Consider the following 27,254-nt stretch of genomic DNA (forward strand, 5'->3'; position numbering starts at 1 on the left):
TAAATACAGAAACGAAGTTGTTAGAAAGTTGTTACCCCCCCCCCCACCCAATAAGACGCAATCACCAATCATGTTTCATATTCCTTAGTAACATTCAATAGATTTTGACCATCAAACAATTGATTCTGAAAATATGTACTTTATAATATAAAAAAAAAAACAATATCAAGCATTACTGATTGAACAAATCTCAATTACATCCAGACAAGTAGCATTTCCGTTGAAAAGTCAATTTCAGCCAATGGGGGAAAAAAACATAAATCTGGGGGCCCATGAAACACATTTTTTTTATTTACATGTCCACATCTCTACCTTGTCTGGATTGCAGCCTCATCACACTTATTAAAAGTGAATGGCACCACCAAAGAACCTGCTGCACACCAGACTGGTACAGTGTATGTAGTATCTTCTCAAGTCTCAACAAGAGTATCCTACAAAATAAGCCTCGTCATCATCATCATTTAGCGGTCGAAACCGAGATTCCATTCACAACGTCACTAGTACTGTTAAGGCTACATGTTATACTATCCAATGTGCTCCACACAACACAGAAATGTCTCAGACCTACCAATTGTTTTTTAAATCTAAAAACTTTCAACAAAATTATGTCACACAATTCTTCCTTTAAGATCAGTGCATGCTTACACATAATACGTCTTCCCACTTGTAATTCAAAGAATGCGAAAGATTTCCTTGAACTTGATGAAAAAAAATTAGGCACATTTTTTTCTCTCGGAAACTACACCCAATTGAACTTTTAAACTCTACCTGCGTAGACGCGTACAATAAGACCAACGTGATGGCTCAGAACTGGTCCCCACTTCTTTGATGGGTTCCCCAACACGCACAGTGTGCTACCCAACTGGGTGAAAGGGCTACCAGTGTAAGTGTAACACAATTGGCTATCAAGCATACCAGGCATTCTGAGGGGGCGTACAGGGCATGGGAACCCCAGTCTGGCACAAAGCAGACTGCTGGTCATGGAGCTATGCAGGGAATGTCATGACGTCAGTGGTACTGGCTGTTAGAACAGGGACTTTACTCACAATGCATTTTGTTTGTGATTTGGATCTTCATAAACTGGTATGACGCTCAGTTAGGCCAAGTAAAAAAAATACCTGTTTATTGTCCCCTCTCTCATCCTTCTTTGAGGCCACCTCCCTTTTTTATCTTATTTTCCTTTTTCTTTCTTTCAAAAAGACAAATTGTCTGTGTATTTCTCATTTATACTTACTAATCCTTTAAGAACTTGAAAACTACATAAAGCGGTGATTTTAAAATGAAGAACTGCTGGACAACTTTATTTAAAATGCTTAGCAGCAACCTTTGTAAGAAATTTAAAAAATATAAAATAGAAAGGACCTCACCCTCCCCTTTTTTAGGGCAAAACCTGGACCATCAACTGGTATTATTTTTACTTGGCCCTAATGCTTTCCATTTCCGTCCCATTCAAAGCAGAACGTGTCAAATTAATCATGATGCACTATTCCCTCACTGAGGGGGTATTCAAAAAACGGTACAATCAGCTCCCCAACTTGCCCCAGTTATTTCCTCAGCACCCCCTCAGACACCAAAATTGGAAGAGTCCAACCCAGAAGAAGTCAATGCACTATATGCACTGATGCCTGAGTTCTGGATTGTTCCATAGCAACAATGGGGACTTTCAAACAATGCGTACTTTTCTTTTTACAGTCCATTGCATGCATACTTTCATTTTCATTCATAAAAATCAAGTAACAGGTGGCACCAGTCTCTGGTTTTCTGGCCCAGTCTTTTAGGAGAGGAAACCTTCACTTCAATAATGCAAACTCTTATCATGGTCACCAAATGCCCTACAACAACAGTAAGGCCTGATACTACAGGGAGGCAACAGAGGCGATTACCTCCATGCCCCCTGGTCATTGCCTTGGTGCCCTTGAAATGCTCAGACAGTAGAAATTTAACAATTTCCTCACAGGGTGCCCTTTACCAAGGAGAAAATGCCTAGGTGCCCCCGCCCTTTCAAAAATGAAGCATGAAGGCCTGCAAATTAATTGTCAGCTGAAAACTTACTTCGTAATTATGAGCAATTGAGAGCTGTTGAGTTAACGTAGTTTAAGAGAAAGAGGTAACTTCTTACTCAAATGTATAAAGGACTTTGAACCTAAAGCCTTTTATTAGGCATCTGAACACACAAATGTACTGCAACAAAGGTGTTTTTTGTCTTGCAAGATCGATGACCAATGAGCACAAAATATTCACAGGTTTGTTGTTTTATGTTGGGATACACCAAATGAGAAGACTGGTCTACGACAATTACCAAACGTGTCCAGTGCCTAGAAAAGTATGCTCTATGATGAGATTAACTACATGTACAATCTGTATTGCAAACTATTGTATAATAATTAGAAATAAACTAAATTCATTGGAATAATTTGGCTGGTGCCACTGTCGTTTAGTGCAGCAAACAATGTCCGCAGATATGGGCTTAAAACAGGTTGTATTACATGTACATACAGCTAGTGTTACAAAGAATGTTTGATAGCATTCAGTCAATGAAAGTGTCATGTTTGACGGCAGGCGTTATGTCAGTTTGCCAACCATTGTTTGTCAAGGCGTTGGCTAGACTGCAGACTTTCTAAAGTATAGTGTTACTCCACAACTTGAATTCGTTCATGCATTAACTCTGACTTGCCTTTGTTATTGTACACATTATGTATGCCTCTACCTAGACACTCTATGCATTGTGTTGTTCCAAGAACAGTGTTCTCGATTATTAAATCATTTTTTGCAGCCATTGTGCTCAATGGTTGGTTAAAGCTCCATGGTTAAAGCCCCTTTTTGTACACTGTTTGAACATGACAATTCTGGACAAAACTAAATTTACTGGTCAATAGAGGGCGATGTTTATTTTTTAGTGGATAGTGTCTCCAGGGGAATTCCTCTTCTCTATACACAACCTAAAGTATTGCTTATCAATTTTCTGCTTGGTAGCTTGGCTAGTATTAGATCTGTTTTACGACCGCGGTAACACACGTGGTACCTTTGAAGTGCGACTAGTTGTAACTCCTTCTGTTCCTTGCTCTATGGCATTAGTAACATTTTAGGTACTTGTGCTTCAAGACATACTTTTTGAGCTCTAAATGTAGATGAAATAAGGCCCTCTGATAAATACCCTTATACAGCCCCTGTCATAAATTCTCAAATTTGCACGACAAACAAGCTTGGGCCGGGCTGGCACAACAGAAAATGTGACAATTTACGAGGCTCTCTGGAACTGGAAGTGAATTTAAGCATCACTACCAACCAATTGTAGGCGGAGGAAAGTCATAAAAACGTTTTTTTTTTTTTTTTTTTTTTAAGGAGTGCCCCCTGAAAAGACAAGCATAATATCCCATAGGGATAGCTAAGAGCTTGTTTCAACAGACCATTCCACGTTATTTATAAAATATTTATCATCATAAAACGTTTCTTGATTACGAGTAATGGGGAGAGATGGATGATATAAAACACTGTGAGAAACAGCTCCCTCTGAAGTGACGTAGTTTTTGAGAAAGGAGTAATTTTCCACGAATTTGATTTCGAGACCTCAAGTTTAGAATTTGAGGTCTAGAAATCAAGCATCAGAAAACACGCAACTTCGTGTGAAACGGGTGTTTTTCTTCTTTCATTACTATCTCGCAAATTCGACGACCGATTGAGCTCAAATTTTCACAGGTTTGTTATTTTATGTATATGTCGAGATGCACCAACTGTGAAGACTAGTCTTTGACAAATACCAATAGTGTCCACTGTCTGTAAAATCTAGCCACCAACCGCTTTGCTTATTATCTTCATTATATGGAAAAATAGATCTATAACTATGGATGAGGTTCGTTCCAGTTTGTCTCCACGCTATTCGTGGAGTCGATAGCGGAACAAACCCCATCGTAGGAATAGGGAAAAAAGTTTAAATTGATTGATGTCAATACATCATCGAGCAAGTATAACTAGCTACACATGTAGATGACCGATAATGTCAAAATTTCGAGAAAAAAAATGAATCTAAGCGCCCAAGTCACCGAGTCTAAGTTGGTGTGCTGTCACTGTCACTGTCACCGTCAGATACAAATACATCCTCAGGCAAAATCTTTTATTAATTAACAACAGTCACAGCAGAAATAGCACACCTAACTAACAGTAACACCACACAGATAAAAAACAAATGTCAGAAAGACAGAAAACTGCTCTACTTTAACTTAAATTTGTGTGGTGATACTGATACAGTTCTTTTTTAACCCAACCGCCATCAGGCAACAAAAACCATGGGCCCTCTTTTCATGAATGAGTGTACAACATTCAAACAAGATGCCAGTTGAAATGAAATATTTAGTCAGAAACAAAATGTACACACGGGCTAAATTCAATTGAAAAATTTCAAGGAACACCGCCACACTAACCTGTCTTTTTCTCTTGAATTGAATGAAGGCATCTTGTAAACTTCCATGGTGTCCCATGTTGCAGCATTGCTCTTCTACCCGGGGTTGGACGTCACTATCCCCCGCTAGCTCTGGGTCCTTTTCCTGCTGCTTCGCTTTCTGGCCCACGACGTCGTAGACGTCAACAATAAACTGTTCATTCGTCGTCATGCTTTCCGCAAAACGGGTTTAAATGTATGACTGGATAATACATCGGGAATTATATAAGCACTGGTGGACTAAAAAATGTCATTACAATTACAGACAATGTTGAGTCATGTGAGTAGACGGTGTAGAGGGGAAGTTAAGGCGAGAAACTCGGCAGACAACAACCAAGCAAACACGAACACCAAGTTATTTTGCAAGAACACTCACTGCTGACATTGTCAATGTCACCTTCATTTTGTGAATACTCCCGACCGACGTAACATCGTTGAATTGTCGCGCTTCATATGTCTTCTTACAGTACGAAGACACGTGTATTAACCATCGTTACTGCACGTTGTCACGGGAAAGTAAATTTTGGTAAACGTTGACCCTAAAATCTACGTCTTTTTTGTACCGGAACTTGGGTCATTTGAAGTCATAACAAGCGACCTGTAGCAGTCGGATCGTGTGACGTAAATCAAGGGCGCGCGAAATTTAACGGTAAACTTAAAGAGCGCCACCAACTGGTATGAAATTGTAAATATTTTAGTCATAAAATAAGTTCCTTTATTTTTTTATCTCAAAAAAGGGTTCAAGTGATACATTTAAGGGAAAAATAAGACATGTAAAAACACTTTTTAAAGAATTCTGATAATAATGGCAGCAGTTTATTAACAATTTTGTATAAGCATTCCCCCAAAATGACAATTTAATATAGACACAGCTTTAATACATGTTATTTTACTTTAAAAAATAATTTTTTTAATACTTTCTGTCAAAATTTAACACTTGCTAACGACCTTCTTGAAAACATACAGCATGGACATGACACATTTATAATTTTTTTCTTGATTGAATGAAACTTTCAAACAGTCCATAGTGTTAACTACTTTCTTATCCTCTGCGGAAAGTATCAAAAAATTACTTTTATTGTCTTACCAGTATTGATATTAGTTGGGGTTTAAGTTTATTACTTGACTTTCCCACAACTGAAATTCAAGATTATAAAGATTTGTAAAAAATACTATGACAAATAACTTTTGACATAAGATCTTTTATCACAGGGGTACAAACATTATGATTTTTCCCCAGTTTTTGATGATAGACATAATATTAAGATTCATAGAAACAATAAATTCTCCACAAAATGGGTCCATCCAATAAGCCCTTTTGAGGTATGGCGGACGTGAAACGCACGCGTCACACGCCGCGACTGATGCCACGCTCACCATGTTGGTGGTCATTAGGTTTACGTGTAAATGCAGCGTCGCCTCAAATGCGCACTTCACTGAATAACATACGCTCTATTTCTATGGTCAACAATACGCACAAATTTACCACAACTTTTACAGTGTTCAGCATTGTGTCCACCATACCTCAAAAAGGCTTAAGTCACAACATGTATTGCACAGAATCATGAGGATGGCTAGGCTTGGTTCCAAGTCTGTAATAGCGCCCTCTTGTGGCTTGTGAAATTTCTAACCCAAACCCATGAGTTTGGGTGTGATAGCTAAAAAAACAAATCAGATTTAATGCGCAGTTGATGCAGACAAAAGTAACCATGATCTAAGACTTGAAATCAAGTCTATATAGAGAATGCCTGTTAGTTTTCCAATTGGTGTCCGAACCCAAATAAAGGAAAACACTGCAATTCCTCTGAGACATTCATAATAAGCGGGGAAAAGTTCCTTTCAGTTCTTTGTTTCCTTCGTGTCGATTAGAGCTCTTCACCCAGTTGATTAATTCACAAAGTGGCGTCAGATGCAACTCTCTTTTTTTTGTGTCTCTGTTTTTTCACACCTTAAATGAAAAGGATAAACCATCAAAAGATTTTACTAAACTCATTGACAAGCTGAGAAGGCAATGAAACTCCTTTTTGCTACTGGAATTTTGAACAAATAGTTTTAGGGTGAACAAAGACAACTTTACTTTAGCGTGACTTGATCTGGCAATGACTGGATTAGTGTTTTGGTGCTCTTGCTATTTTGTTAATAAATATCTTTGTTCTGGGGTGCCAGTCACAAGCCATTCAAACGTGTAACATTGTTGGCAACCTCGTTCCCAGGGGTGATTGATCTCGCCGCGCCATTTTTTTCCCAGCATGCCTTGCTCGATCATAACCCCTTGAAGTGTGACTTCAAAATATCCAAATATATGGGATATTACAGTTAGTCCTGTGGTTGATCTGTTCTGTGTTGGGCGTTAGTCGCGCACGGGCTGAATGCGCCGTGTGAAATAATAGTAATAAACTTGCCTTGGCGTTCAGTGTTGCGTGATGAATACGTACATCTTTATACGCACGCGTTTCGGCGTATAGAGCTTTTTGAAGACACACAGCGTTTCATATTTTGCGCGTATATGATAGCCAATCAAAGACACGGATCGGAGTTTCCCTCCCAGGGGTTAGAGACGTTTGCAGAGCTAGCGTGATACGGCGCGCTGCCCATGGTAGCGAGGTTGCAATGTTGGTCAATATTCAGAAATCTTTCCCTGCAACAAAGCAAGTTTGGAAGTGCCATTTTGAGTGTCTGGTTTTTAATCTATTAAAGAGACACATACGTTGCCTTAAATCGGGCAAGTTTGTCTATGAAAAGTGTTTGAAACCCTTTGTTATAAAATGCAAATGGTAAGAAAGATGTTTAAAAGTAGAATATACTGCTTACTTACTTACTTACTTTTCAATAAACTGATCCACATAAATATGCCTCAAAATTTCTAGATTTTTTTCCTTATACATTGTGAACTCACACGGCACGCCGTTTTGTTTGACTCCACAATATGGCCGACCGTGTTAGTTCGCAAAGTAAAAGAAAACCCGTGCAATTTCGAGGCCTATTTATGTGGATCATTATATTCAACTTTTAAAACATCTTTCTAACCATACGCATTTTATAACAAACGATTCCAAACACTTTTCATAGACCAACTCGCCCGATGTAAGGATGGCTTTAGGTGAATAGAATTTGTGTTGTGACATCTTATACTGTAACTGTTATTTACCTTGAGACTGCGTTTTGCAGAAAATCATGGCAGGCTTTCCTAATCTCTTCATCTTCCTAGACATGTGTGATGCCGCTGGAGAAAGGAAAAAAGGGTAAATATTTTAAACTGAAAGATTTACCATAATAATAATAGTAATAATAATAATATCAAAGTCTTATATAGCACATGTATCTACCGAACAAGGTACTCAAGGCGCTGAGTATACACATACTTTCACAAAGATAGGTTATTGCAGTGACGAATTCTGAGACCCAATTATTCAGCACCGTATAAGTGTTTACAAGGTGCTACAGCGCATACAGCAGCCACAGCCAGGAACACCGGGGCGAACCCCTTCTCTTTTCGGTAAGTGCACTGGGTTCTTTTACATGCGTTACACAACACATGGGACCAACGGCTTTACGTCCCATCCGAAGGACGAAGCAATGTTTAGGTGTCTCGCTTTAAGACACAAGTGTCACGGCTCGGGATTCGAACCCACACTCTGCTGATCAGAAACACCAGAGGTTGAATTCAGTGCTCTGCCACGACACTTCCAATGTATGTTTGTTATTTTATGCATATGTTGGGTTACATCAAGTGAGAATACTGGTCTTTGACAATTACCAGAGGCGTCCTGCAGCCGATTTCACAAAACGCTAGGATTAATCCTAGCTCGAGTTAGGATGAGTTACCCGTCCTAACTTAGGATAGGTTCAATGCGTCCTAACGTCTTTGGATACGGAATTTAACTCGTCTTAATTCCTATGATTCATCCATCATCCAAGTTTAGTGAAATCGACTGCAGTCCCTTTAAAGAACACTCACTAGATTCTCGTGGTATTCTTGACAGCTGGGACTGAAGGAACTGCAGAGCTGCTTTATGGGGTTCGTGCTGGACAATTTTTGATCTCTGGATCACCTCAATGTTTACTTCTTCTTCTTCTTCTTCCTCGGAATCGTCCATATCTCCATCTTCGTCATCACTGAGGTCGTCTTTGTCTTCATGGGCGTCTTCCGTGGCCTCCTCCTCCTCCTCCCTGAGGAGAGAGTTTGCATGAAGTTTAGTAATCAGATTTCTCCAGAAGATGATCAGAGGATACTGATCGAAACATTGAGTTGAAACCAACGGTTCTTTTCAGAACCACCCAAACTCATTAAGGTGACATGGTATTACCGCAAACCTTTCCATAACATATTTCCACCATGCAAAATTTCAAATCCTACTAATCAGATTTTTAGCAACTTTCCACATAGTCATATAATGATGTTCAGAACTTTAACTTGTTTAGTACAGTGCCTTTAAAGAAAACTCTGGTCTTTGAATGAAATGATTGGCTGATGAAACATAAACACACTTCTTTATAAATTGGAAACTTGACAGGATTGTTTGTTTATTCCTTTATACTTTGTCCAATAACCTTCAGTTTTTAATCAACTACTTTTCATAGAACAAAAACCAAGTTGGATATGACGATGTACCTTGGTGTTGGTGTCATTTCTTGTTGCTCGGTGAGTTTTGTGAGTAACTCTTCCGGAAGGTGAGCATTTAACAGAGGGACTCGCTTCCTCTGCTTCTGATTTTTCAGAAGTCGATCCCGCTCACGTCGTCTTTCTTTTGCTCTTAAGTTTGCCCTGAAACACAAGAAATTCAATTCAATAAAACATTTATTTCGATATATCACCCTCATACATCATTAACAGTATCCAACAGTAGCCTTTCTGAAACAGGTGCTATTGTTTCTAAATGGACGAGTCTTAAAAGGCTTAAGCCCGGTTCCTACTTCCTGCGAATGCAATGCAAATATGACGTGAATTTGACGTTATACCTCTGTTTTCTTAGAGATATTCGCAAGAGAGTTGAGCACAAGAGGGTGCTGTGAGTTATCCATTGGGAAATTGGGACGTCAACATTCGTATCGCATTTGCAGGAAGTATGAACCGGGCTCTGTACAGGGGAGCCTAACACCCGGTTCAGAGAGGCGGGCTATAGTCGCGACGAACCAACTAGATTAGGAGCCACTCTAGTCGTTCCGAATGAATGCAACAGTCGATCTTTGGACTATTAGTGTGCCAGTCACTCCTAATTTTTTTCGAAATCAAACTTTTCATGAACTTGATTGAAAATTTGGTTCTGCGCGACTCTGGAGCATCTGTCTGAAATGGGGGGTTATTGTTTCTAGAAGTAATGTAACATGTTCCAACGAACCTCTGAAGCTCATGGAGGGCCCTTGCTTTTGATTGAAGGGCTTCTTCTCGACCCTGATTGAAGGAAACAGACTCAGGGGCTTCGTCATCATCCTCACCACTAGAGATAGGACTACTAACCGGATTACACTTCTCTAACTCTGCCACTTCAGCCATTTTGTAAGATTCTGATGTTGCTCGGAAATTGTTGATTATTTTTCCTGGAAGAAAAAAGAATAGGATAGTGAATGATGGAACTATGCTAAATACGACATTATGTTACAATAGATTAATACATGTACATGTTGTCACCAATTTCAAAGATTACATTTTTTGGTCGTACTCAAGTTCTGGTGTTTTCAAAGCGAGGCCATGGAGTTTAGACATAGTTCAGTACTGCAGTGTCACTGTGTTGTTTAGGCAAACTTGGACCCAGTTACTGGGACCCTGTACTCCTTTACTTCGAAGCTTGTCAATATGGGTCGTGCTACTAGTGCGAGATAATGACAAAGTTCAGAAAAAAGGAGTCAGCGCCCCAATTCTAAAGAAACTGTTTGCAGAAGAGCAGGGGTTTGCTCCAGTGATCTCTGGCCTGTTATAGAATCTACTGCCACACCGACAAGATTAGCCTTCTCCTAGAACTACGGTGAGGTTCTTTCCACCATCGGTAGAGGAACGAACGTTTTATTTCCAGGAGTAGATTGGCCCCCACCTTGTGTGGCCAACTCACAAGGATTTGTCAGAGCGTTGGCCACACGTGGGGCTACGGCAAGATACGACTATATACTGTATTGAGTCACATGGGCAATTGGGGATGGGGGGGGGGGTGGTAATGTATGAAAGATTGGCAAATACAATGTATTCCTGCCAAATTGTACGACCGATTATGACAAATTTTGAAAAAGGGAGTACAGTACAGCACCCCAATAACTGGGTCAACCATGGAGGCTCCATGGGTCAACTAACTATCACACCAGCGCGAGTGGAACTCGGAAATATATAATTATATCGCTTCTGCGTCCCATATCCAACAAGGCCAAAGGTCGAGTTGGATATGGGACGCAGACGCAATCTATATTTTTTCGTATAAATGACGCACTTCTGCTGGTTTTTTTCTGCATCCCTTATCCAACGAGGCTGAACATGTTGCAGGATGGGACTCAAACGCACTAATTTTTTTTCGTATTCTACGAGCACGCGTGTGTGTGATTGCAAGATGTGGCTGAAATAATTTTTTTTTTTTTAAATAGCGCACTCTACTTGCTAGTTATGTTACTATTGATCGACCAATCAGAATTGAGGATTCAAGCCTACTTTTCCTGTGTGACTTGCCTTGTTGAAGATTACTTCTATCTAAAAATATAAATTAGGCTCAAGTCAAGTTTAGAGTACCAAGTACCATGGAGGTAGAAAGTAGTTGAACTTCAACTTAACTTGAGTTGAAGAACTTGAAGATTATTAATAATATGCCTCCCAAGACCCAACCCAACCCCCAAGGCAATATGTATTGAATTATGTATGGCTTCCAAAAAAAGTGACATTTAAATTGATTTAATTAAAATTAAACAAGCAATTCAGATAGTATTTAGTAAAGTGGTTTGTATTTGCCATTACTTTCTGCCTTCTCTTTCTTTGCTGACTGATCCTCTCCTATAATCACCTTCCACAGAGCGCTGGACGAAATAAAAATAACATGTGTGTACAACCTTTTTCTCACTCGATTTTCAGCACTACTTATGTGTGTGGTGCAATACACATCACTGCGACAAAGGTTGTCAACAGTGCAAATTAGTCTGGTACTCACAATGTGCAAAAAGTCCGCTTGATACACAGCGGACTAATGAGAAAGGTACTAGACTGTTCATGAACCGGCGATTCTACCCTGTATTTATCCATTATCGAACACTGCAGACGGTTTACGCCATGAATTTAGTTATTTATTCAGTCTTTTTTATGGGGCTTTTTAGCTATGGGAGTTCACTTTTTGAGGATCAAGTAGGGAAGTTTGATTGGTAAGTAATTGCGAGTTTAAGTTGTAGGTTAGTCCTTATTTGAGTGCGTGATTTGCAGAATCAGGTGCATTTTTTTTATGTGGGTGGTGGCGGCGCCCTCAATTGACAATATAATGACTAGTCAAAATAGGTCAATATTTTAATTAAACATTTATTAGCATTTTAGGAAACCATGGAGGTAGAAATATTTTACCTCCATGAGGAAACAATTCTTTGATTGCGAGGGGTATTTAAAACAACACCAACAAAAGACAACTCAACAGTGAATGCGTTGGACAGATACAGCATTTTTTTCAAACCATTTGCTTGCTCAGCTCAGCTAGCTGTTCACATTCTTTTGGAGAAAATTAAATTTAATTTAAAAATATTATTGTTGCCTTTGATTTTGAGTCGCGCAGCAATCGGTCGATCGCACAACTATTGGTCGATCGCGCAACATTCGGCAACAAACATGCGCGATCAACCGATCGTGCTTTAATGGTTCGGCGCGATCAAGCAGGAATGGTTTTGCGCGATTGGCCAATTGTGCAGGAATGGTTTTGCGTTACTGTTAGGCACGGCTGATTGTGCAGGGACCGATTTCCAGAGGATCTAAGATTGATCGTAACTGCAAATCAATCGTAATTGACCGATTGCGCAGATTGACCTAACGTGCCCAACATTATTATCTATTAATAATAATTATATGTTATTAATTTTTGTTCTTTGTTTTTTAAAGTCACAACTGTTATTCTTGAAACATAAAAAACTTATTAAAAATTTGGCACAACTTTGACTGATCGCCACATTACTATTGTATGTCACCATGGAAACACATCACAGTTCTGTAAACAAACTTCACTTTCCTTAAGAAGTGTAAGTCGTGCATCAACTGTGTTAATAAAAATGATAATAAGTACATCAGACTTGTAAAGCGCATTTTCCAGAGATACATACAATGCGCTGCTAAAGAATGCAGCTGCGAAAGAGTCAGTTTATGGGTGAGAAGAGAACAGATGCATTTTTAATTTACACTTTAAAGTCTGGAATGAGTTGATGTTGTGAATGTGGTTTGGTGTGAGAGTTCCAGCATCAGGGACAAGCAACTGAGAGGGATCGGTCCCCTGCCTTTTTGTGAGTGCGTGGGATTGTTAGATTCTGGCTGGAGCGGAGGCCACTCTGGCCAGGTTTGTTGAGGTATAGAGACTCAGTAGTGGTGTACTGTGGAAGAACGTCGGAGTCACTGATGTTTTGAAGGTGATGCGTTGTCTAACTCGTAACCAGTGTAATTGTCGGAGAAGAGTGAAGGCGTGTACGTATAATTGGGTTGTGAGAAAATGAAAATAAAATGAAAGTAATGTCATTAATTGTCTCCGTCTGTCCACCAGGCGCCAGCAGTTTACGGGAAGGGCAAAGTTTTTACACTTCGAGCAAGGCGGGAGCAAACGAAATGTATTTGTAGCCACTGAAGCTAATGTTGTAGCAGCGCTTAGCACCCGTAACGGTCACCTAACCTGGCGACAGATCTTCCAGAGAGGTCCCTCTGGTCATATTGACGCCCTACTCTACAACAATGAAGGTAAAACAAACAGCACCTTCCAGGCCTGATACTTCACAAAGGCAACAGAGGCGATTACCTCCATGCCCCCTGGGCCCAATTTCATAGAGCTGCTAAGCACGGAAATTTGCTTAGCATGAAATTTCTTCCTTAATAAAAAAACAGGATTACCAACAAAATTTCCATTTGTTCCAAATTGCTTGTTACTGGTATTCAGCTAGTGTTTGCCTATACCCTGAAAATCACATGGAAATTTGGTTGGTGATCCTGTTTTTATCAAGGCAAACATTTCATGCTAAGCAAATTTGTGTGCTTAGCAGCTCTATGAAATTGGGCCCTGGTCCTTGAAATGCTCTAGTAGAAATTTACAGTTTCCTCATTGGGTGCCCTTTACCAAGGAGTAAATGCCTTGGTGCCCTTGCCCTTTCAAAAACGAAGCATACAAGCCTGACTCTCTAGAGGCTGGCCACTCCATGCAGAAATCGTATATCAAGGAAATCACTTCTTGACCTGATTTGAACTCTGACCCTGAATTTTCCCACAGATCTCATCAGTGTGTCAGGTGGGGGTCATGTGATCCGCTCGTGGGAGCCTTCTTCAGGATTCTTGCGATGGGAATCAGTCACAACTTCAGAGACAATAAGCGCAAAAGACACTCCGAGGTAACACAAGTTTGACTCCCCCCCCCTTACTGTCTGATTGTTCAATATTATTTACTGTAATTTTGAGTGATCAATTAGTTTAGAATGGTGCCATGGCGTGCATGCATCCCATGGATTAGAGTTATAAGAACTAGAGGGCGCATTGGTGATGCGGCGTGCTCAAACGCGACGGGACCGCAAGAAAACACGCATGCTATTTTGTAAGATGAACGTTGTACATGTACGTTGAATATGAAACTACACAGGGTGTATGATAAACACCGACCTATGTTGATCTGCTTAATTTGTGACAGCAGGGGTCGATTTAACAGTCCTAGGAGATATTAAAAACGTATGGCTAGTCCTAAGATAGGTAACTCGAGATAAGACTAGTCTTAACTCTTTGTGAAATCGTCTGCTGGATAAATATCTACAAGCATGAGGGACAGGGAGATATGGAAACATCTCAGCGTAACATCATTGACCGAAGACACCACTCGAAATAGAAGAAACACAACTTACAAAATGATCGCACGCTGGGCTGCGTAACTAGGCTGTGCGCCCTCTAGTTCTAAAAATAACCCTATGTCGCATCCACATAGTACTTGCAGATAAAGACAGGGGACCAGTCTAGGGTTGGTTGGGATAATTGTTTAAGTTTCAAAATACCTACTGAGAACTCTGAAGAACCGTTTAAAGTTTCTGGAAACTATTGGTAATTACTCAAAATAATTATTAGCATACAACCTTACTTGGTAACAAGTAGTGGGGAGCTGTTGATAGTATCAAACATTGTGAGAAACGGCTCCCTCTGAAGTAGCGCAGTTTTCGAGAAATAAGTAATTTTCAACGAGTTTAATTTTGTGACCTCTGAATTAGATTTTGAGGTCTCAAAATCAAGCATCTGAAAGCACACAACTTTGTGTGACAATGGTGTTTCTCCTTTCATTATTTTTCGCAACTTCAGCGACCAATTGAGCTCAAATTTTCTCAGGTTTGTTATTTTATGCGTATGTTGAGATACACCAATTTAGAAGACTGGTCTGACAATAACCAATAGTGTCCAGTGTCTTTAAAAAAAAATGTGATTGTCCTTGTAGCCATGCTTCCGCCATTTTTGTCGACAATGAAGAAACTCCATTGATGGCCATTTTAGCCGGTAACAATATCTACGTCCACTCAATCAAGGATGGACAACAAGTCTGGGACCAGGAGCTTCCAAGCACGTAAGTTTTGTCTCATTTTTCAAAACATTTGTTTGTATAAAATAACTTACTACTCCATCAAGAAGATCATTCAAAATGGTACAAAACTTAAAATGAAGTTTACATTCTTGAACCCTAACTCTTGCAAAAATCTTCCAAAATCCTCGTGAGGAAGTTGTCCCAGTTTGGACGTAAGTTTTGTTTCATTTTTAAAAACATTTGTTTTTATAAGAAAACGTATTACTCCAACATGAAGATTCTTTGAAAGGGTCCAAATCATACAATGAAGTTTGAATTCTTTAACCCTAATCCTGCAAAAAACTTCTCAAATCTTCATTGCAAATCTTCATCGGTTGTCAGATTTTGGAGGATTTGGGATTGACAAAATGACACATGCTTATCACTGGGCCAGTCATACCATTCTTAGCCAAGCCCAAACAATTTGATGTTGAGTTATCATATAGTGTAAGATAATAGAAGATTCAGTTCAGTGTCTTGCTTATGGATACAAATGTCGAGTAGGTCCCAAATCCTTACTATGCTGACCTGGGCCCAATTTCATAAAGCATGTAAGCACAAAAACTTGCCAAGCACAAAAAGACTCTTGCTTAGCAAAAATATGTTACCAACTTCACAACTTCGATGACCGATTGAGCTCAAATTTTTACAGGTTTGTTATTTTATGTATATTATGCGATTCACCAAGTGAGAAGACTGGTCTTTCACAATTACCAATAGTGTCCACTGTCTTTAAGAGTAAAACCTTTTTTTTCCCGTAAGCTTTGATGTTTTTTGTCACTCTCCATTAAATCCTGTTAGCACAACCTACAAGTGGCTGTACTCGGATGGTACCTCTGTGTACGTTCTCGGTCTAGTACCCAACTCCCACTTCAACTTGTTCAAGTACTCGGCCGCAAATGGGGCCCTGCAAAACAAGGTTAGCACCTGACTAAATTATTATTATTATTTATTCGACTTTCACATTTGATAATCATACAATACAGAGCAAGACAATAATTAGAAGGACACGCAAACACACAATAAAGAGCTGCAAGCACATCCTGTAAAAAAAATATATAATAACCTACAATTTTGTGTTCTTTTTGTTCTAATTCTACATAAAGGCTACGATCCAGGCTGCATGGGCGGGTCGGCAGGATACCAGCTGCATACTGGTAGCCAACCGCCAGCTTGTGTGTATGGATACGCTCACCAACTCCCTACAGCTTGCTTCGTTGGAGAACGTCAACGTGTTTGCAACCACCCCTCTTAAGGTTGGTGTTCACACCCCAAGGCACTCCAACAACAAATAAAGTGTTGAACATGTTGACATAAAAGAAAGTGTAACTGCCTACTTTTCTCAAGTTGATTTTTAAATTAATTTTGGTTTTTACCGATGTGTGTTAGCACTGTACACTCAGTACTGTCCCCCGAGTCCTGTGAAAAAATATCACGGGCATATTACTACATGTAGGTTGGGATTCGAACCCACGACCCTTGCAATTCTAGAGCAAGTTGATTTAAGTTTTCGAACCAAACTTTATCTTTCCAGACTATCGGGTTAAACGACCCGGGTTCCAAACCGGAGTTGCTTCAGGTCTTTCCCCCATCATCGGGCAGAGTTGAGTTTGCACTGAAACTAACGGAGACTCATCACGTCCTGTTGAAGATGTCTGCCACTCAGGTTGCCCTCATCAAAGATTTGCCATCTGTAAGTTTTGCTAGCCACTTTCTGCTCACCAGTTATTGCTGTCATCTATGTAGATTTTGGTCCCAATTTGGAGGCGATTTCGGTCTGAAATTTCTTGGATTACTGGACTAGTTTTTTAATCATTTATGTAAATCTTGTTTTTTCTATATTGGTGTTTTTTTTATTGATGGTTTTCTTGTAATTTTAACTCTTTGAAATGTTTACATTTTATCTCTTTTTAATTTGACTATCAATCCAACACCAAGCTCTATGACTGCTCATTCTCGTTCTCCTTCAGCCAAGTAATTTTCTTTTCCATGAACTTTCTTTTTGCAGGTGGGGCAGTTAACTGGTTCCATTCTTGATAGCACTGCAATAGTTACCACTATTAGCTGGCTCCCATCATCCTCCGTAAGTGTAATCACTGATCTCTGTGATTTTGATTTCAATGATTTGCACCCAGGTCTTCTATTACTGTTACTACTTCATTTTTTTTCCCCCCTAAAGGAAATGGTGCTTCGCTGTTTTAAAGATGGAGCAGAAGTGTCGTCTATGATGCAGACAGTTGCTATGCCCAGTAGCCATGGAAACCCATCTAAGGTAAACACAACATTTGTGTAAGGAAGAGGTTACTTGTCAGAGCTTTATTATTTTATCACGTTCAATTTAACTCTTGCGCTAAAAAAAACAGCTCTTGTGTTGGGGTTCCGTCTAGATTGATAATGGTGATTAATATAAGGGGGCTGTTTTAGTTTTGTGGTCATCATTTGTGAATTTATGCTCATTGGTAAACGTGGTGTAATTCCGCGCCCCAACGTTGCCGAAACTGGCTTCAACAAATGGCAGAAGCTTTTTTTTTTTAAACTGTCTTAGGGAATTTCTTTTTGAACAATGAAATGAGTTTTGGGGTTATGTTACTCCAAAAACGTATGCCAGTAAGTAGCGACAAATTGTAAAGAATATGCGTGTGCATTTGTCGTGACATGCCGATCTGGAATTTTGCACGAGTGGCACTCTCGTGATGAGGGACATTTTCCATTACGGCTGATTCATTCATTTTTTTCGCAATTTGTATTATTTTTCTCGCCAGTTGACGGTGATGTTGGTTGACAAGAAAGACACCAATCCCGCTATCAAAGTCTTGATGGAGACGGCTGATCATGCAATATCGCTCGTTCATCAACCAGGTTAGTACATCCAGGGCCGAATTTCACGAAGCACATTTATTTTCGCTCGTATTGGCTCACCATCTTTAAGGAATCGTGCACGTGTGAAAGGTTATCTTGGGCTTGCGCAGGGCGTACACGCGTGCACGTTTAAATTGTTTTACATCTAAGATGGTGGTCAATGACAGTGGTCAGACCCCTTGCATAAAGCAAAAAGCTACAGGGACGCTGAGGTCACATGCACGTTTTTACGCTCAAATAACAGCTATCGTCCAATGATTTACCTTCTTTGGCCCCGGTGAGAGCGCTTTGGAGAGTGTGACGTCATATGCAAGGGGTCTATTTGCTCAGCAGAAAAATTCCCCATAACCTCTGAAACGATACATCTTTTATACTCGGGGGGGGGGGGGGGGCCTTATCTCTTGGCAATTTTAAATTAATTCTTGCACAATTGCGTCCCTGTCGCAGGTCGTGTCGCTTGGCAGAGAGAGGAAGGTCTTTCCTCGGTCGCCGCCATTGAGATGGTGGATCTGCCAGTGTCGGATACCGAGGCGAAGTTCGAAGAGGAATTCGGCGGGAAAGAGCAAGGTAAATCAACATTTTCTCAGATATGTTATTTTTTTATGCATATGTTGGAAGTGTCGTGGCCGAGCGGTTTAGAGCACCGAATTCAAACTCTGGTGTTTCTGATCAGCAGAGTGTGGGTTCGAATCCCCAGCCGTGACACTGTGTCCTTGAGCAAGACACTTAACCATTGCTTCGTCCTTCGGATGGGACGTAAAGCCGTTGGTCCCATGTGTTGTGTAACGCATGTAAAAGAACCCAGTGCACTTATCGAAAAGAGAAGGGGTTCGCCCCTGTGTTCCTGGTTGTGGCTGCTTAATGCGCCGTAGCACCTTGTAAACCCTTATAAGGTGCTAAATAATTGGGTCTCAGAATTCATCACTGCAATTACTTATCTTTCTGAAAGTTTGTATATACTCGGCGCCTTGAGTACCTTGTTTGGTAGATACGTGCGCTATATAAGACTTCGATATTATGTTGGGATACACCATCTGTATCGTAGACATGTACAAACACCCATATGGGTTGACACTGTACATGGTCAGTTAATTTGTAGTGTGGGCCATTACTGGTCTTTGATAATTACTAAACATGTTCAGTGCCTTTGACATCATATTATATCCTTGTCATTAGAGTGCCTCAACCTGAATTTTGACTGGGATTTATTTTTGTTTTTTTTCTCTTAATAATGCTAGAGAGTATTGTTGCGATGTTTTTGCGGAGGCTCAGCACACAGTTTGCACAGCTTCAGGTAAGATAACCTTGAACCGTTCTATCTTCAATTCTTGAGAAAATAAAACATCTCAAAGAAGTGAATTTATAATTTTTAGTACTTTGGTTTTCCCTAATATTTGTAGACAACTGCTGCAGTTTTTTTGGAATTGAATTTCATGTGTTTTACTTTTGTTTGTGAAGTAGGCTAGACAATTGGAAAATTTTGGTTAGCTAAAATATGTTGTTTGCATATCCAGGCCTATCTGACCAATCTGAAGAGGCAGTTCAGCCACACCTTCCTCCAGGATCCAATCAGCATTCAGGAAACACTGAAAGGCAGAGCAACAATGCACATGGAGTCTTCGGGAACCAGTGACAGGGAGCCACTTACGAGGGACGAGTTCAGTCAGCGCAAGATGATCTTAGTGGTCAGTAGGTCTGGCAAGGTACGTGGACCGGTGTTTCTTTTTGCGTTTTATGCATCTGGAACTCTATACCACTTAAAGACACTGGACACTATTGGTTTTTGCCAGAGACCAGTCTTCTCACTTGGTGTATCTCAACATATGCACAAAATAACAAACCTGTGAAAATTTGAGCTCAATTGGTTGCCAAAGTCGAACATATCTGTTTACTTTGTACAATAATTGTTGATTTCCTTTTACAGAATGGTTTTTATTATTATTTATTTTATTATGTAACAGTGCCAGGAGCTTAATCCACTATTATTATTATTATTAATACTATTATTATTATTATGTTTATTATTATTATTATTTTTATAGATCTTTGGGCTTGACTCGGATGACGGTTCTGTAGTATGGTCGTCGTATCTACCCAATCTCAGGTGCTTCGAGGAAGAGGGTCTGGGTAAGGTTCTGCTGTTTGTGAGGCGGACGACGGCCCACTTCCCGCATCCACCACAGTGTACCGTCATTGCTCTGGATAAGGTAATTAGTTTTATTAGACTTTACTCTGGCATAAAAATATAAATATACAAATCGATACATAAAGATACAAAGAAGCAAAATAGCAAAAAAATACCAAGCCAGTGAGTGGCGATGAGGAACAAGTGACCAGCGGCACCTCTACAAAGCCGCACTGCCACAAAGAATATCCCCTCATACCTACCCCACAGTTAAAAACTACCCATCCCATTAGTAGACATGCAAGTCATCTGCGGATCAGCATTTTTATAAAATCGAAACGAGCTGTTACAAAAAAAACTCTGCGTAAAAAAAATCACGCTGCATAAAAAAAAAATCTACGTTGAAGGGACAAACAAATCCTACTGAAAGGAACACCGCTTATTGAAAAGAAATCAAGGTCAGTGACAACATGCAACGGTAGTTCTAATCTGGTTTTCTTCAATTTTTTTCCAGGTTTCCGGCAACACTTTAATGTACTCCTTCAATCCGATAACCGGTAGCCCGTTTGACGCTGAGAGCGATGGGCAATCTGGCCATGTCTTGCCCTACCGTGTCCAACAAGCAAGTATGCTGATGCTAACCGACAGCCAAGAACTCAAAGTTCTGGTACTTCTTGACTCCGAAAATAAGGTGAATATTTTTCCTGACGAATACACATCATCTATTTATAACCACCAACAAAAGAAATCCAGATTATTTTTCACTTTCCTCTCATCGCTCTGTGGTATGGTGGTTAAGACATCAGCTACAGAATGCAGGTCGTTTGAGTTTGTACCCAGACTGAGTAGCCTGTGAAATGCAGGGGTTCAGAGTTCAAATCCATACTGAGTAGCCTGTGAAATGCAGGGGTTCAGAGTTCAAATCCATACTGAGTAGCCTGTGAAATGCAGGGGTTCAGAGTTCAAATCCATACCGAGTAGCCTGTGAAATGCAGGGGTTTAGAGTTCACATCCATACTGAGTAGCCTGTGAAATGCAGGGGTTCAGAGTTCGAATCCATACTGAGTAGCCTGTGAAATGCAGAGGTTCAGAGTTAAAATCCATACTGAGTAGCCTGTGAAATGCAGGGGTTCAGAGTTCGAATCCATACTGAGTAGCCTGTGAAATGCAGGGGTTCAAAGTTCAAATCCATACTGAGTAGCCTGTGAAATACAGGGGTTCAGAGTTCGAATCCATACTGAGTAGCCTGTGAAATGCAGGGGTTCAGAGTTCGAATCCATACTGAGTAGCCTGTGAAATGCAGGGGTTCAGAGTTCGAATCCATACTGAGTAGCCTGTGAAATACAGGGTTGTGAGTTTTAAATCCAGACAGTAGCCTGTGGAATACAAAGGTTGTGGGTTCAAATCCAAACGAAGTAGCCTATGAGATGGGTGTTTTTCTGCACTACTTGTATGCAGTGCACAACACATAGTGGTGTAAAGGGTAACACCAGAAATAACATTCCTCATGCAATTGTTGCATCTGTAAAAAAAATGTATTCTTTTTGTAATAAATGTTAAAACTAGAAATCAAATTAAACATTTTAGAGTCAAGTTGGAACTAGAGTTAAAGCAAAGCCCAATTTCGTGTTGCCGCTTATCGCGGATTTCGCTAATCAGCTTACAGAATCACACACTTGTACAGGATTCTGTAAGCGCAGATTTATGTGGTAAGCAGCTTTCTATATTCTACAGGCCCATATTTACCCGCAAGAGGAAGTAAGCAGCTTATCGGAGTACTTGTCCTCCGTTTACCTCTTCACTGCAAACAAGTCGTCTAGTTTATTCCAAGGGTACCGACTGGTGTCCAACGGCCAGGGACCCATAACGGCTGAGGTTGTTTGGAATGTACGGTTACCAGCTGCCGATAAAGGAATCATTGTACTAGAAGATAAGAAAGATACAGGTTGGTTTGTCAAATCGCACCCCCCCCCCCAAAAAAAAAAAGAAAAACCCAAAACAAAAACAAAAAACAAACAAACAATCAAAAACAAACCTATATAAGAACTATATATATTTTTTTTCATTAACATCTTTGCAGGTTGAGTTTTTCTATGGATGATTCTCATTGTATATCAGACGTAAAAGAACTAAAAGCGTTTAATTTGTAATGCTCAAAGCAGTCATTTCTGTTAAGGCACAGCTATGCGTATAAATACCGTGTGCGTGGCATGCCGGAGATTTATCAAATTCCTATCATGCTGATCCACCTGCCTGCATAGGTTTTTAGGAAGTGAATTCCAGAGCCTGGGTGCTGTGAATGAAAAATCCCTGTCACTTGAGACTTGCGTAGTTTATTTCAAGTCAATGTAAATAAACTTTTAACTGAGGCAGTAGTCTGGCCCCCTTTTGATATACTGGTAATCAGCATTTGTGATAGCTGTAACACATGGGAGACATGACAAAGATGTCAAGAATTTATTTAAAAAATTTTTTTTTTTTTGCAGAGCATGTTCACTCCCAGGGACGTGTTCTCGGTGATCGTTCCGTCCTGTATAAATATCTTAATCCGAACATGGTTGCCGTGGTTACTGAAGGCCAAGACGCAACGTCTAAAGGTAAGGAAACTTTGGTGGCTTCATTATTTTTTTGAAAGAAATGGGAACTTTATTTTAAAAATATGCGAGATTACACTTTCCAAATAGTGCAAAGTAATTTCTCATATATTTCTGTTTTTCTTTGCAACCTTTTAAATTTCTTTAACTGCAATAGGTCACCTTAGTGTGTATCTCATAGACGTAGTGACTGGTCATTTAGTCTTCAGCGCTGACCACAAAAAGACCTCGGGACCCGTACATCTCGTTCACGCAGAAAACTGGATTGTGGTGAGTTTTTTTCTTCTGAATCTAGCTGAAAGGTCCAATACAAAAATTTTAAAGTTGAAAAGGCAAGGGCATTTTCTTTCTGCAAGTTCGCCCAAAACAAGGCTAAACGCCACTCTAGGTAAAGGGGTTAAGAAGAGAATGGTTAAACATGAAAATAACTCAGGAGAGCTAGAGTCGGGAATTGACATTCCAGATTGTAGGATGGGGGGAACATCCACCAGGCAAGGAGTTGGAAACAGATGCAGTATGTGGAATAAAGCTGTTGGAATGACTCTTTGTTTATTAATTTCTGTCTTTTTCTTACGTATGCAGTATCATTATTGGAACTTAAGATACAGACGACATGAGATGACTGTCTTGGAATTGTACGAGGGAAAAGTCCAGAAAAACAGGTACTTATTTGGCAATGAATACCCAGCTTTCTCAAGAAGACGCATACTGATCAAAACCTCGAGTTGAAACCTAGTGTCATAGTTGCAACTATTGATTGCTTTGTTTGGTTGTGGCAACCATTTTCTACAAATCGTGCTACAAAAATAGTTGTGACTGCTACAAAAATAGTTGTGACTGCTACAAAAATAGTCGTGACTGCCTGTTTGGTGAACCAGTTGTGTCACTCACGACTACTTACCACAACATAAATTACCTCACGACTATTTACGAAAACATAATTTACAAACATACATCAGTGACAAAATCCTTCAATCCTTTTTCAGCTTGAAGTTTACTAAACTACGCCTGCGTCAAACATTTCCCCAATGACTTTTGAGAATTAAAAATAAGTCATGATTAATGTTGAAGTTACGACTATTTGAGGCGGGGTTAGTCGCGTAACAAGTTTCCCTAGCCGCTGAGGCCTTATTGACATTACTTCTTTTTGTGTTTCCAGTACTATGTTCTCCTCCGTGGACCCACCCTATGCCCCTCTGGTCCTGAGGCAGTCCTACATCTTGCCATCAGCACTACAATCCATTGCTGTAACTCGCACAGAGAAGGGCATCACAAGCAGCAATCTACTCCGTAAGTCAACAGATCTTTTCCATCTTTCACCATTAATAGTGGCTTCTTATATGGCGTGCATGTCTGACACTTAAGGCCGAGACACACTGCAGCGGAAACCACAACGATAATGATAACGACGCAAAGAGAGCGCATTCTATTGGTTGAATTGCTCCACGCAGAATACGCCCACGCTTATTCAATCAATTGAGGGCGTGCATTTTTTACGTTCATGTTTTTCGTTCTCGTTATCGAGGCCTGTGTGACCGGGCCGTTAGTGGCGCTTCAGGCGCTTTTACAGCGTTTTCCTGTATGGTTTGTGGGACTACGTTTCAATTATGAAACCTACACTTTTTACATAGCACCGTGTAATGGTTTACAAGGTGCTGAGGCGTAAAATGCTGCCAATCAAACCAAGAACACCGGGGCAAATCCCTTTTCTTTTGATAAGTGCAGTGGTTTATTTTACGTGCGCACAAACTCAACGTTGGCTACACTCTCTCTCTCTCTCTCTGTAGTCGACCAAGGTTTTGGTCACGTCCCCCTATGAAGGCATTGCTTATAAGTTGCATATGCAGTATCTTCACTCTTTGAAATTCATCTCGCACTCCCACACGATCGTAAATCGGTCTGATTTTAAGTTTTTTATTTTCTATTTTTTGCAGTTGCTCTGCAGTCCGGAGGCATCCTCGCTCTGCCGAAGCGTTTTCTGGATCCACGGCGCCCTCTAGCACCGACAAGTGAAGAGAAGGAAGAAGGTCTCATCCCATACCTGCCAGAGCTACCCATCCCCCATCAATCCATAATCAACTATAATCAAACGGTAAGATTGAACTTTTCAAAAGCATTTTTTTGTCTTTTTTCTTTGCCAATCCCAGCGGCCTACCTCACTGTTTTAATAATTAAAACGGGCCTCTAAAGCGGGAATCCACTTTTTTATTGATCAGGACGATTTTTGAATTGTTAATTTTTGTTCCTTTCCATTTTCACTTTATTTGTTTTATTCATAATAAAAAAAACATGTTTTTATTTTATAATTTTTAAATTTTCATTGGCATGCCTCGGATAGGCTTGGCAAAAATAATGTAACTACATGTGCAATAGTGTGAGATAAGCCTAGTCACTGGATTATTGGGGTGTCCCAATTCAACCAGCATAAATTTGTGATGGCGCTCACGATCATTCTTACATCATTTTCAGCTCTTTTTTTAAGGGTCCACTCTGATTTTTCACAGTGATCAATAGTGATAAATTTTTTTTTAGAGAACTGATTGGTTTGCTTTGCTCTATCTTGCCTTCATTTCAAGCCTGTATTTCTATCCATTTGATTGTTGTTTACTGTCTAGGTACTTGGCATTGAGGGTCTACACACGACAGCGGCTGGATTGGAGTCTACATGTCTCCTGCTTGCCTACGGTCTAGGTTAGTACAGTTCTAAACTAACTAGTAGACTTTCTTCAAGGAGTTATTTTAAGAAAATATTTTAGAAAACACTTCTATTCATATAGGATTTGAGGCATTGCATGGTGAGGTATCAATGTATATTTGGTTTGCGGTAACACCATGTATTGCCAGGTAGAGTTTGTTCTTAGAGAACTGTCTTGCTTTATTCTACTGCTGCGGAGTAGATAATCGGAGGTTCGGGAGACTTCTCAGTTCTGAAAAGAACTGTCCTACTTTTTAACTATTACCAGGGCGGATGGTATAGAAAATAGACTGGACTACTACTTAGCTTATAGGATCGTAATTAACTGTACGAACAGGAGAGGAAGGAGCGTCGTCGATGTCTCCTATAGTTAGAAAAGTGTGAACATCAAAATATAGTCTTTGACAATAATTGTTATCTCTCTCGACTGTTTCAGATTATTACTTCACCCGTGTGACGCCCTCCAAACTGTTCGACGTCTTGAAAGAAGATTTTGACTACACACTAATCGGTGCAGTTCTGGTCGGGCTCGTCTTTGCAGCCTGGCTAACCCGTAAGCTAGCCGCAAACAAAGCCCTTAAGCAAGCGTGGAGGTGATAGGGGTGATATGTAGAGGATATTCCAGGCTAAGGCAGACCCCAGTTTCATGGCTGCCTAATTTTGTTTGCAATCGGCATTCACAAGTATTTGTTTATGCGTATTGATTTCACCGTTTAGCGATAAGATTTAAGATCTTTTGTCGATTGGGAGCATGTACTTCACATTGCAGAGAAACCATGCTTACTAAAGCTAGCCGAGATATCAACCTTGTAAGCAGAGATTGGGGATTGTTACCAACATTTTGGGCTTAGGGTCGGTTTAATAGGATTGTGGGGTTAAATTTACAAATGTTTACAAATGTTTTCAGTCTCCCATCCCTCTTTTCATTGTTATTTAAACTTGTATTAGATTTATTTGTATAATTGCATTCTATGGTTATCAGTAGTTTCATAAAGGGTCATTCATTCATTTCACACGTTGTATGTGACACTTGCATTAATAATGAGTAATTATAAGTAATAAATTATGAGTCATAACAATGTTTTTTGGTTTTTTTTTGCCTTGAGGTTTTGGATGCAATATTTCTTTAGTGTTTGACCCAAACAAGATGTCATCAAAGATTAAATCTTGGTGATGCCATTTCGGGAGCTAATTATTCTTCAGTGTTCTTTTTATTACGCATTTGTAGGAAGATCACACGTAGCCACATCGTTATTTAGTACTAGGCACAACTCAATGGAAGAGAACTTAACATTCTATATTTTATGGCGATTGCATCATCTGATTTTTATAAAAGTTTGAAACAAAAAAAGGGGTGCACATCTCACAACTTGTAATGCTGTCATTTTTCAAGACTCTGGTATTAACTAAAAAACCGTGACACAAAAATGTGCAAACTTTTCATTGATGACCAGTGTGGGTTCGAATCCCGGTCGTTACACTTTTTCTTGAGCAAGACACTTAACCATAAGCTTCTCTCCACCCAGGGGTAAATGGGTACCTGTGAGGGCAGAGATGGTTCTTGTAACTGATTAGCTTAGTGCGCTACATATTTGGCAGCACAGGCTGCATACTCCCCAGGGAGCTGAGATGGTTTAAGGAATTTTTAACGCCCAGTGACAAGGGGTAATATATGTGGCTTGAGACGCCCTTCGGGTGTATAAATAATAATAATAATAACACACGGTTTTTATATAGCGCTTTTGACGTTATTACCCCTGGTCACTGGGCCTTGAATCATTCCTTAAACCATCTCAGCTCCCTGGGGAGTATACAG

At 40.0% G+C, this 27,254-nt stretch overlaps 2 protein-coding genes across 2 annotated transcripts; one reads left to right on the forward strand and one right to left on the reverse strand.

Annotated features, from left to right (window-relative positions):
- Positions 1-5,899: 5,899 nt before the first annotated feature.
- LOC117302477 (nucleolar protein 7-like) lies at positions 5,900-11,491 on the reverse strand. The gene is made up of 6 exons (XM_033786434.1): positions 11,367-11,491; positions 9,775-9,973; positions 9,048-9,200; positions 8,394-8,605; positions 7,584-7,658; positions 5,900-6,383 (listed from the first exon to the last, which is right to left on the reverse strand). The coding sequence occupies exons 2-6, from the start codon at positions 9,927-9,929 to the stop codon at positions 6,328-6,330; spliced, it is 651 nt and encodes a 216-aa protein (XP_033642325.1). The 5' UTR covers positions 9,930-9,973; positions 11,367-11,491; the 3' UTR covers positions 5,900-6,327.
- Positions 11,492-11,627: 136 nt separating this feature from the next.
- LOC117302449 (ER membrane protein complex subunit 1-like) lies at positions 11,628-26,935 on the forward strand. The gene is made up of 23 exons (XM_033786403.1): positions 11,628-11,764; positions 13,132-13,322; positions 13,846-13,963; positions 15,043-15,168; positions 15,967-16,084; positions 16,272-16,421; positions 16,700-16,858; positions 17,174-17,248; positions 17,345-17,437; positions 17,928-18,024; positions 18,472-18,591; positions 19,263-19,318; positions 19,539-19,727; positions 20,067-20,231; positions 20,664-20,840; positions 21,884-22,094; positions 22,636-22,746; positions 22,901-23,013; positions 23,326-23,405; positions 23,903-24,033; positions 24,678-24,835; positions 25,359-25,434; positions 25,875-26,935. Exons 1-23 carry the CDS (start codon positions 11,676-11,678, stop codon positions 26,033-26,035), a joined length of 2,964 nt encoding a protein of 987 aa, XP_033642294.1. The 5' UTR covers positions 11,628-11,675; the 3' UTR covers positions 26,036-26,935.
- Positions 26,936-27,254: the final 319 nt, after the last annotated feature.

This window comes from Asterias rubens, chromosome 18, assembly GCF_902459465.1.
Source record: "Asterias rubens chromosome 18, eAstRub1.3, whole genome shotgun sequence".
Taxonomy (NCBI): domain Eukaryota; kingdom Metazoa; phylum Echinodermata; class Asteroidea; order Forcipulatida; family Asteriidae; genus Asterias; species Asterias rubens.